Source organism: Monodon monoceros, unplaced genomic scaffold (genome assembly GCF_005190385.1).
Source record: "Monodon monoceros isolate NGI ecotype Baffin Bay Population unplaced genomic scaffold, NGI_Narwhal_1 Super_Scaffold_5, whole genome shotgun sequence".
NCBI classification, from domain to species: Eukaryota; Metazoa; Chordata; class Mammalia; order Artiodactyla; family Monodontidae; genus Monodon; species Monodon monoceros.
The window spans coordinates 112,714,369-112,724,967 of record NW_021703782.1 but is presented as its reverse complement, the minus strand read 5'-3'; the positions used below and the strand labels follow the sequence as shown (position 1 = coordinate 112,724,967).

Genomic DNA, 10,599 nt, shown 5'->3' with positions numbered 1-10,599 from the left:
TCCGCACTCCCGTCCGTGTTTGCTGGGCCCTGGATGACAAAGTGCGGGTAGAGAGTTTCCACCACCTGTCTGAGCCACAGAGTGGATTCTGGGGGCCGGCAAAAGCTAGGGATTCCTGAGAAACCGGTTCCTCAGCACTGGTTGGGGCTCCAGCATTGGCATCTCCGTTAAGGCCCGTAGGGGACCGAGGACCGCAGGTGGGCAGTCCCTGGACCCGGAGGGTCCTGGACCGGGTGGCAAGAGGCTGGCGTGCAGCCGGCACACCGCCCACGGGAGCGGGACAGTCTTCCGGTCCCGGGTTGGCCCTGCCTCCACTGTGCTTTCCGCGGGGGTAACAGGCGGGCAGAGTGCTGGCACGACGAGGAGGGACCAAACCCGGCCAAGGTCATACGCGACCTGGGGCCCAGGGATCCGACCCACCCACCGGCCAGGATCCACTCCCTCCGGGCTCCGCCCCGCGGGCGCGGCGGGCCAAGGGAGCAGAGGCGGAAGTGGGGGCCTCCACGGAGCGGCGTGAGGCGTCGCGGGCGTGTCCAAGGGGGCCTCCCCAATGGGGACCGGCTCCAGCGATGGGCGCTGCTCCACTGAGGCCCGCGGGAAGGCGGGGTCGGGGAGAGCGTGCTCCAATCAGCACGGCTGGCCATCCTCCCTCCCATAGGTGAGGCTGCCGGGCGCGGGGCGGGTCTGAATAGGCCTCCCCCAATGGGCGGCGGCCAGGGGGGCGTGGCCGCGGCGCGAAGGCCGGCGGCGGGCGGCGGCCGCAGTTCCCGGCGCGCGCTGGCTCCGGCGGCCGCTCCGCAGCATGGCAGGCCTGGGGCGGCCGAGCCCGGCGCCCCGCGCCACGATGCCCGCCTGGAAGCGAGAGATCCTGGAGCGGAAGCGGGCCAAGCTGGCGGCCTTGGGCGGGGGCGCGGCGCCGGGCGCTGGGGCGGGCGCGGAGGAACCCGCGGGGCCGGCGGCCGAGCCGCTGGTGCTGGCCGAGAGCCTGGGCCCGCTGCACGAGAACCCGTTCATGCGGCTCGAGTCGGAGCGGCGGCACGGGGCGCGGCGCGGCGGGGGCGCCGGCGCGGCGGGGCCGGGGACGCGGCCCGCGCAACATCTGCTGGAGCTGTACCGCTGCGTGCCCGGCGTGCGCACCATCCGCGCCGACAACATCCTCATTATCGAGTCGGCGCCCGGCTTCCCTCCCTCTCCCGTCCCCGGCCCCGGGCCGGGCCCGGCTGCCCGCATCCGCGCCGCCGAGGTGCTCGTGTACGAGGCGCCGCCGCCTCCCGGCCGCGTTAGCCGCCTGCTCCAGAAGTTCGACCCGCCGGCCGCGCCGCGCCGCCGTGGGAGCCCGGAACGCGGCCGCCCCGTGCCGCCGCCCTCCCCGGGTCCGGCCCTGGTCCCGCGCGTGGGCGAGCGCGCCGCCTGCTTCCAGCCCGAGCCCGAGCGCTGCGGCGCAGGCCCCGGCCCCGGGCCCCGGCGCAGCGACTTCCTGCACAAGACCGGCAGCAACTCCTTCACTGTACATCCACGGGGCCTGCGCCGCAGCGCGGGCACTCGCCCACTCCCCAACGGGCCCGCGGCCCCCGAGCGCCGGGCCGGCGCTGCCAACGGCCTCACGGGCTCCGCGCCTGGGCCGGGCGAGTGGAAGCCAAAGGTGGAGTCGGGGGAGGCCCCCGCCCACCCTCTCCCCAGCCCCGGAACCCCCAGTGCCACTCTAGCCGCGCCCCCGGCGTTGCCCACGCTCAGCCCTGCTAGTGCCACTCCCAGCCAGCGCCAGTGGGTCTCCGCGGCCACCAGCGCCAACGACTCCTTCGAGATACTGCCGGCCTCCAAGCCAGACATGGACACGATCCCTGCCGGGGACCTCCAGGCCCGGGCTCTGGCCAGCCTTCGCATGAACTCTCGAAACTCTTTCGTGTTCATCCCCAAGCGCAAGACCTCCGGGGCCCCTCCTGCGGAAGAGAGGCAGTCCGTGGGGCCTCCAGAGGGAGAAGTTGGCTGGGCCTCCCAGCACCAGGAGCGTGAAGCCCAGCAGGTGCCTGGAGCAGATGGTGTGTTTGCCGGTGGGAGGAGCCCCTCGGGGGTCGAGGAGGGAGGCAGCCCCATGCCAGGCACTGCCCTCGTGGACTGGACCGTTAGGTGGCAGAGGCTGTCTTCGCCACCCCCATCCCCACTGGTCGCCACTGAAGCTGAGCCTGCCCAGGGCTTTGGGGTTCCTGGCTTGACCAAGAATGGCAGGGAGCCTGGGAGGCCAGGGCTGCCCGTCACCTTCATTGATGAGGTGGACTCTGAGGACGAGGTTCCCCAAGAAGCCAAACTGCCCTACCCCGGGGCTGGTGTGCCTCCCCAGTACCACCCGCATCCCACCGGGCCTGGGCACCTGTCAGAGCCTCAGCACCGAGGTGGCAACACCTTCACGGTGGTGCCCAAGAGGAAGCCAGGGGCCCTGCAGGCCAACGGGGAGGCTAGGCCGAGGGAAGCTGAGGAAGAGGGGCCGGGCAGCCTTTCGGAGCCCCCTGCTGCCTTGGGGACCTCAGTGAAGAAGCGCTACCCCACTGTGCATGAGATTGAGGTGATTGGTGGCTACCTGGCCCTGCAGAAGTCCTGTCTCACCAAGGCCGGCTCTTCAAGAAAGAAGGTCAGTGGTGGCGAGTCACAGAGCTGTGGGTATAGCATGTGCCTTGTTCCCAGGACACCTCCTGACCTGGGTGTGGGATGGCTTCTACGTGGACCAGAGGAGAGCTGGAGCTGGGTGGCTGTGTAAGCTCCAGGAGAGGTCAAGCTGTGGGGGAATCCCTGGCCTGGGTTCCAGCAGAACCCTAATGACCCTGGGGCTGCGGGGACGGCTTGCCTGCTCTGTACCGTGAAAGGCTGGTGGGGAGGGTCAGTCCAGCCAGGGCTTCGTCTGCTTGTTGGTTCTCGGGGCTCTGTCTGGAATTGCCTGGGCAGGACTGTCCCTTTGTAGGTCCCGCTGTTGGCTACACCCCGGCCCGGCTTAGAAGGGTGGCCTGGCATGTTCTTCTGGAGTTCTGGCCTATGCACGTAGCAGGTGCCAGGATGGAAGTGGAAAGGGACAGGAGACCTTTGATTTGGGTGGAGTCGGATACCTACTGTCAGCTCTCCAGAAGGCATTCTGGCCTGGAGCTTCGCAGGACTTGGCTTCGTGCGAGTGTCTGTTGAGCTCCTAGTGTGTGGCAGGCCTGGTCTGAGCCTGGGGTGTGATGCTGGGGAGCGATGAAGACGCTTCCCTCACTGGGGAGGAGAGACTGAGGATGGAGAGAGACCCAGGTGCAGGGCCAGGAGCCTCTTGGAGCCTCACTCTCCTGGCAGGGCTGCTTGGTGGCCTGGAACCCTCTGGGCCCAAGGAGACGTTCCTCAGATTCTTCCTGGTCATTCTAGCACCTAGCACCTGTGTCTGGCCCTGGGGCAAATTCCAAGGCCATCCCCACATGACTCCAATCAGCAGGCTCGCTGGGCGGACGCACCCTCCTGGAACCGCTTCTCGTTTGGCTGCTGGTGTCTCGGCTCCTCCCTGAGGCCACCTCTGCCCCAGCCTCAGTTTCCGTGGGGCCCTGGGGGACGGTGATGTGCCGTGCGTCACTGGAGCCCCCTTACCCACTGTCCCGCTGGCGCTAACTAGATGTGGCGTCTCCTCTCTGTTGGCTTCCTTTGATTTCCTGCCTCGGGGTTGGCCTTGGCACTGCCCTTCCTCCCTGCATCATCCTCTCCTTCTCCAGTGAGGGCATCGGCCCTCCTGCCAGCTCCATCTGCCCGGCCAGGCATCCACACCCGTCCCCCGCAGCGCTTCTGGTGCGCCCCGAACCCCCGCCTGTCCTGCTCGTCTGACCTTGCCTCACCCTCTGCTCGGTGCTGTGGTCATCCGGTAGCCGTGGTCACCAGCCCAACCCCCATGCTTGCCCTCCCCACCTTGTCTGCTCCTCCTCCTGCTTCCTGACCCTTGACCCCAGCTGCTCTGGGAGGCGTCCTTTCCCATGCTAGCCTGGGGCGGTGGAGGTGACAGAAGCCTCCTGCTTTGTAGACAGAGGATACTGAGGCCGGTGGAGATCATGGAGATCAGGGAGCTCGTGGGGTGGGACCCAAGTGTGAGCCCCTGTCCTAACTCGGCTGCCCTTATACTGGGAGCCTGGCTGCAGCCCGGAGCCTGGTCATTCTGTCCCCAGCTGGGGGCAGAGCCGTGGGGGTCACTTGGGGCTTGGTTGGAGTGAGAAGGGCACGGTGGGGGCCTGAGGGCCTCTCGAGGCAGGAACAAGTGATGGGAGGGAAGCAGGCCCCGGGCCAGCCTGGCCCCCGTCTCTGTGCCAGCCTGAGGGGTTGGGGGTCCAGATGGATGGTTCCTGGCATAGCCGAGTGGCCTGGCTGGGGCCGTGCCAGAGCAGCACGACCTGCTGGGGGTGATCTGCTTGAGCATGCGCTAGCTGCCCTGTCCAGGAAGAGCCAGGACGCCTATCGGGTGGGACGGAGGCATGGGGCTGCCCAGCCCTTCAGAATGACCTTGGGCTACCCCTGGCTTCATCCACCCCGTCGTCCCACTTGCCTGCTGCTCCTGGGCCTTGTCCTTGCCCAGCCTACTCCAGCCGGCCTGTGGTTTCTATCACTGTCCTGCTCCCCCCACCCCGCGTTCCAGGGACGTGGTGGCCTGGAGGCCAGCAGGACCTTGGGGACCTCCCAGGGCAGGGGTCCTGGTCCCTTTTGCAGGGGGCAGGTGAGGTGCAACTCTTGATGGCGTGGAGCCTGCCCCCGGGTTGCCACCTCTCCGGTGCAGGGTGTTGTGCTCTCACCTGGCCTTGGAGGGCGGCAGCCCTGCTCTGGGTAGTGGGCGCCCAGCCGGCCGGGCACGCGTCCCCACTTAGTTACCTCTTGGTGGAATCACAGATGCCCTCTCTCTCCGTCCCTTGCTGGCCCAGCCGACCGCTGCAGGCCGTCGCGGCCACACCCCCTCTCGCCCCCACCCCCAGGCTGTCCCGGTGGGTGGGGCCGGCCTGCAGCTCCGCACACCTGCCTCCCAGGGGGTCGGCGCTGTGGGCCTCTCCCCTTTGTGAGGTGCCAGCTGGCTGGGCTCCTGCCTGTCTGGCAGCTCCTTCCCCTCCCCTTTGCCCTCCTCACTTTCTAACCCGCTGATCCCCTGCCCAGCCTGAGCGTGCCACGTCCCCACGCCCTCACCCTCGCCTGCGGTGTAGCAGTCACCCTCACCCCGACCGCTCGGGTCCTCAGATCCGAGGCGCCGCTGCCCTGGGGGCTTCTCCACCCGCTCCTCCGCTGGCGGGCGCGGCCTCTCCTTTCATCCGCTCTCCCCGCAGGCGCCGCCCCCAGTGGTCTTTTTGGACCCCGGGGACCACTGGAACAGGCCTGGACCCTCCTCCACTCAGCTTCCCCACTGGTGGGGGCGGGGGAAGGCTGCCCTCGATGCCCAGCAGGCGTCCCACCTGGGCAGCTGTGGGAACTTCTGGGGGGCCGTGTGTGGCCCCCGGAGCTCGGGCTGAGTGGGGGATGGCACGTGCTGGGGAGTGTGGCATGGGGCGGGTGCTCACCCCAGACCGGGGCGGCTGGAACCCAGCTCCCAGCCCAGACTGCAGGGTGGACACCCTTCAGTAACCCGAGCTGGGCGTGCCGGGCAGGGTGGGGTGAGGGGAACAAAGGGCTCTCTCCCCGTGAGCAGCGGGAAGTGGGCCGAGCCAGGACCCACCTGCCGGCTGCACAGCGCAGCGGGCAAAGTCCCTGAGCCCGGTGAGCAGGCGTGTGCAAGTGGCAGCCCCTGGCTGTGCCCCCCGCGGTTCCGTCTGCCCGGGGTCTGGAGGCTGCCCCCGCCGCCCGGGCATTAGGAGTCACGTGGGGTCCTGTGACCCACAGACCCGCACTCACGAGGAGCCTGGAGACTGAAGGCGAGGTGGGACGTGACCGGAGCCTCGGGCCCCAGCTGGGCGCCGACAGGCCTGTGAGCCCCGCCCCTGCCTGGCCCGGCTGTGCCAGGCTCCGGGCCTGCTTGCACCCAGCCCCCTCGGTCTCCCCGCTCAGAGCTGGTCATGCGGACTAATGAGGGCGTGCTGCTCGGCTGGGCCCTGGCAACTGGCCCTTCCCTGTCTTCAGTGGTGGGGGATGGGCCCAGAGGGCTCAGGGTCATCAGGGACAATGCCACGTACCCAGGAGCACCGTTCGCTGCGGGGCCCAGCATTGGGCCCCTGTGCTGGCAGCCCCATTCTGCCTTGGCCTCCTCCTGGGGTCTCTGGCCCCAGGTCTCAGGGAGCCAGTCTTGGGGGGCCCAGGTGACTCCATCCCCATAGGGGCCACAGGATCACCCCACACAGCTGCCCAGGTGGGATGCCCTGAGTCAAGGGCAGCCCCCAGCCCAGGGCAGGCCCCCTGCCAGTGGGGAAGCTGAGTGGAGGAGGGTCCAGGCCTGCTCCAGTGGTCCCTGGGCAGTGGGCGGGCACCTGTGGGCTCTGGTGATTACCCCGTGCCAGGCCTCTGCTCTGTTTGGCCTCCGGGGGTGGGGGCGGGGGCAGCTGGAGGTCCGGGTGGGGCCCATGCGGGGACAGTCACGAACATCTCCATCCTCGTTTGATCCATCTTTGGTGGCCGTCTGCCTGTCTGCTTGCGTCCCTGACTGCTTGTCTGTGTGTACGACCGGGGCGAGGGCAGCAGTGACAGGGCTTGCGACCTGCCCAGCAAGTGCCTGTGTGGGCCGTGCTGAGATGCGCAAGTCCAGAAGCTCGGGGGGCGGGCGGGGATGCCCACGGCTGTGCGGGGCTGTGTGTGACCGTGGGGTGGTGGGAGGAGCGCATTGCGCTCCTCTCTGGACACTGGCTCGGCAGGGCAATGCCTCCTACTCCTGGCCGGCCCTGCACATGTTACCCTGAGGCTGGGGTCCCTCTGCTGCCCAGGGCTGCAAGCCCGGCCCTTCTGCGAGGCCCCTCCCCGTCCTGCTGTCCCCAGGCCCCAAGGTTCTCTGCCTGGGGGCCCGACTCCCGCCCCTGGCTCTTTCCAGGGGAAGAGGAGGAACTTGAGCTGGCTGCGGTGTCCTGTGCCCTGGAGTTTAATATTTCGAGCTCCAGCAGGGCTGCTCCCATCTGCTGCAGGCGGGCAGCTCTCGTATTCATTACCGCCCTGCCAGGCCCGGCCGAGCCCTGCCGAGAAGGCCTCGGGGACGTGCGACTCTTGTGGGGAGCCTAGTCCCGGGTCTCGGAGGGTGAGGATCCTGACCCCCAGTGCCCAAGTCCTTCTACCAGTGCCTGTCCCCATAGCCCCTCAGAACTGGCAGCCTAGTCTGGCCTCTGAGGCCTTTGGGAAAGATTTGCCGCGCATGAAATTCTGGAGCCTGCAGAGGGGGCACGGTGGACGTGGGCCATGTGGGCAGTCCGAGTGGGAGGAGAGGGTCGCTGACCCCCACGCGGTGCAGCCTCGGGCTACCTACCTCTGACTCAGTCTGCGAAGTGGGTGATAGCACTTGGTGCCACTTTCCCGGGGCTGGCACGTGGCAGCCGCCCGGCTTCCATGCGGGACCTTGGGGGCCTGGCTTTGGGTGTGCCGGGCCCTTGCCCAACAGTGGTGGTCCGTGCCGAGCTGGGTGGGCAGGAGCATCCGGGTGCCTGGCGAGCTGGGATGTGAACTTAGCCCTGGAGAGAGGCACCGGCCAACAGGAGGGGCTGCTGGAGGTGTAGATGTGGGCTCCCCAAGTGCAGCCTCACCTGGACCTTGCTCCTGCCGGGGAGCCTCTGGCTGGGAGATGTGGCTGGTGGTGCCCTGCTCCCCTGAGAAGGCAGACCTGCAACCCTGGGAACTGCCTTAGAGGCTTCTGGAGACCCTGAGGCTTTGGGCTTCTGGTGCTGGCTGGGGTCTGGCCCTTGGGAGGGGTGGGTCACTTGGGATGCGGTGATCCTGGGGTGGGGAGGGGATGGGTGAGGCCTGGGCTGCAGGTGTTTGGACATCCTGAGCCTGCAGGGTCCAGGTAGAGGGGACTTCTCTGATGAGGGGCAGCCCCCCACTTCTCAGAACCTTCGAAGGGCCAACGGAGTGTTCGGCTCTTGCGCTGGTCTGACACCCGCGCTGTACCCGCTCGGTCCCGCTGGAGGAGCCCTGTGGCTGGGCACAGCACTTTCACTGGCTTGCCTCCTGCCCTAGATGAAGATCTCCTTCAACGACAAGAGTCTGCAGACTACGTTTGAGTACCCCCCCGAGAGCTCCCTGCAGGAGGAAGAGGCAGAGGCCGAGAAGGGGAGAGACGAAGAGGAGGAGAGCGAGGAGGGGGAGGGGGAGGAGGAGGCATCCGGCTCAGACCCGGCAGCGGCTGCGGCGGAGAAGCCCTTCACGCTCTTCCTGCCCCGAGCCACGTTCGTGAACAGCGTGGGCCCCGAGAGCCCTCGGCTGCCGGACGGCAGCTCCGGTGAGTGCCCGCCTGTGGGGATGGGCAGCCCAGGGGGTGGCCCGGGCCACATGATCATGCAGCCGCACATCCACCGGTGTGCCTGTTGGCCTGCAGGCCTGTCCAGCTACACTCCGAAGCACTCCATGGCCTTCAGCAAGTGGCAGGAGCGGGCGCTGGAGCATGTGCCGAGCACAGAGGAGCCCCCGTCCAAGGAGGTCATGGTGAGCGGGGTGGGGCAGGCGGGCGGACACCCAGGGAAGCGGGGCGTGGCGGGGGGTGGGCGTGGTGCTCCAACGCCTGGACAAGCCCCGTCGACCGCCTCTGTGTCCCTCTCTCAGCTCACCCCTGCCGGTCAGAATGACCTCGCGGACTTCCGAAGTGAGCCAGCCCTCTACTTCTGAGCCCCGCCCTAGCAGGATGACGAAGGCTGAGCCCCAGGTGCCCGGGAGCTGCACCCCTTCTGCCCCACCAGGCCTGCCCTCCCACATCCTGCTCTCCCTCCCTGGGGCCTCCCAAGTAGGTCGGTACTCGAGGCCTGAGCCTGGGGCACCCGGGACTCACTCGACCCCGGCTCGGGGGCACTGCCTGTGGGGGAGGGATGGTGTCCTGCTGTACGCCACGCCCAGCGGCTGTCGGGTGCGTCTGGGGTGGGGGCTGATGGGACCCTGACACCACCCCCAGCCCACACTCCCCACGTCAGCCACTCCGTTTCTGATGAACGGCAAGTCTTTTCCCGCCTCTGATGACAGACCAATAAACAGCCCTGGATGAGGCCGCCTCTACCTTCCTTGCGTGGTCCTCGTCTGGAAAAAGGGGGATCGGGGCTCAGGTCTGCAGGGCTATGCTGAGGCATTGGCAGCTGGGAGGCAGCCACCCACCCAGGGTGTGATGCAGGCCCAGCTTGGGTTTCTGTGCCCGGGGGAGGCAGTCCCGGCTGACACCCCACACTGCACAGCCCTGGTGCCCCAGGCTCTTTCCCCACCCCTGTGGCCCTAGTTGCCCTGCTTCTCCTCCCAGCCATCCCCTTGGCTGGGAGAGGGACTTCCCTGTGCCTACCCTGTGAGCACCCCCAGTCTCTGGGGCTCCCCTTGCCTCCCAGAAGCGGCTCAGTGGGAGCTATGGTGGGAGGTGGGACGCCAGGTAAGCTCTCTGGGGTCTGGAACTCTCCGTGGGCCCGGGTGGTTGCTGCAGCTGTTGGGTCCGAAGTGGTTTCCCTGAAGGGCCAGAGCCTGGGGGTGGACGAAGTGCAGGGCAGGTGGTGGGCAGAGCCTCAGGGATCTTGCCTCCTGTTTGGATTGGAAGGTTCCCTGACCCACAAGGGCCTGCAGGAATGCTGTGGCAGGCAGACCACTCCCCTGGGGTAACGTCAGCAGGGAGGTCTGATAGATCTGGAAAAGTGACAGAAGACAGAGCTGCCCACTAGGGAGCGGCTCCCGGCTGGGCTGACTGCCTGTGCCGAGACAGGCTGTTCACAATCCTGGCATCAGATGCAAGTCTTTTCCTCTTGGAGCATCAAGCCCACGGGAAATGCCACCTGGCCAGGCTTGGGAGGGAGGAGGGCATTTTCTTGGGAATGGTGGGCCCAAGTTTCTGCAGACCTTCTCAACCAACACATGCTTCCTAAACCCCCTATCCTCCACGGACAGCAATTGCAGGGACCCCATGGGGGCTGACAGGCCAAGGCAGGTGGACCCATGGAGGACTCGGGATGGAAGGCAGGGCCCTGGGCTGCATGGGAGACTGGCCTGTGACCAGAGAGTGGGAGCAGGGGTGCTGCTGTCCGGCAGATTCTGGAATTACTGAGCTGGGGTGCAGCCACTCCCAGGGGACCTGAGCGCAGGAAGAGCGTCTCCTTGGGCCAGGCCTTATGCTAGAAACCAGGACCAGTGGCCCTGATGGGAGAGGTGGGTGACGGGGGTCACATGAAACGCTTAGGGGCACCCTTAGCTCTGAACGCAAGGCCGGTCACAGAGAAAGCCATCCCTTCACGGAGGAGCCGTATTACAACTGGACAAGGATTCGTATTTTGATTCTAGGGGGGCCCGGCAGCCCCACACTCCTGACACAGGCAGCAAGCTGACGTGGATCTTTACAAAGACAATCTTTACTGACAGTCACAGGCCCCAGGCAAGCTCTGAGGTGAAGGAGGGCCCCAGCCCCTCCCACACTTGCCTGGACACCTGCGGGCCAAGGGAGGGGTGACAGGACTCCCAAGGTGCTGAGACCAGAAG

The 10,599-nt window shown here is 67.3% G+C and overlaps 1 protein-coding gene across 3 annotated transcripts; it reads left to right on the top strand.

The window, feature by feature from the left end:
- Positions 1 to 768: 768 nt before the first annotated feature.
- TPRN (taperin) lies at positions 769 to 10,591 on the top strand. Of its 3 annotated transcripts, none has more exons than XR_003790751.1 (5): positions 769 to 2,626; positions 8,125 to 8,386; positions 8,483 to 8,589; positions 8,707 to 8,888; positions 10,405 to 10,591. XR_003790751.1 is itself a non-coding variant. In XM_029202376.1 (4 exons), exons 1-4 carry the CDS (start codon positions 803 to 805, stop codon positions 8,767 to 8,769), a joined length of 2,256 nt encoding a protein of 751 aa, XP_029058209.1. In that variant the 5' UTR covers positions 769 to 802; the 3' UTR covers positions 8,770 to 9,997. The 3 variants fall into 3 exon arrangements, 1 of the variants encoding a protein (XP_029058209.1); XR_003790752.1 differs by lacking the exon at positions 10,405 to 10,591 and adding an exon at positions 10,015 to 10,367; XM_029202376.1 differs by lacking the exon at positions 10,405 to 10,591 and having other exon boundaries at positions 8,707 to 9,997.
- The last annotated feature ends 8 nt before the right edge of the window (positions 10,592 to 10,599 follow it).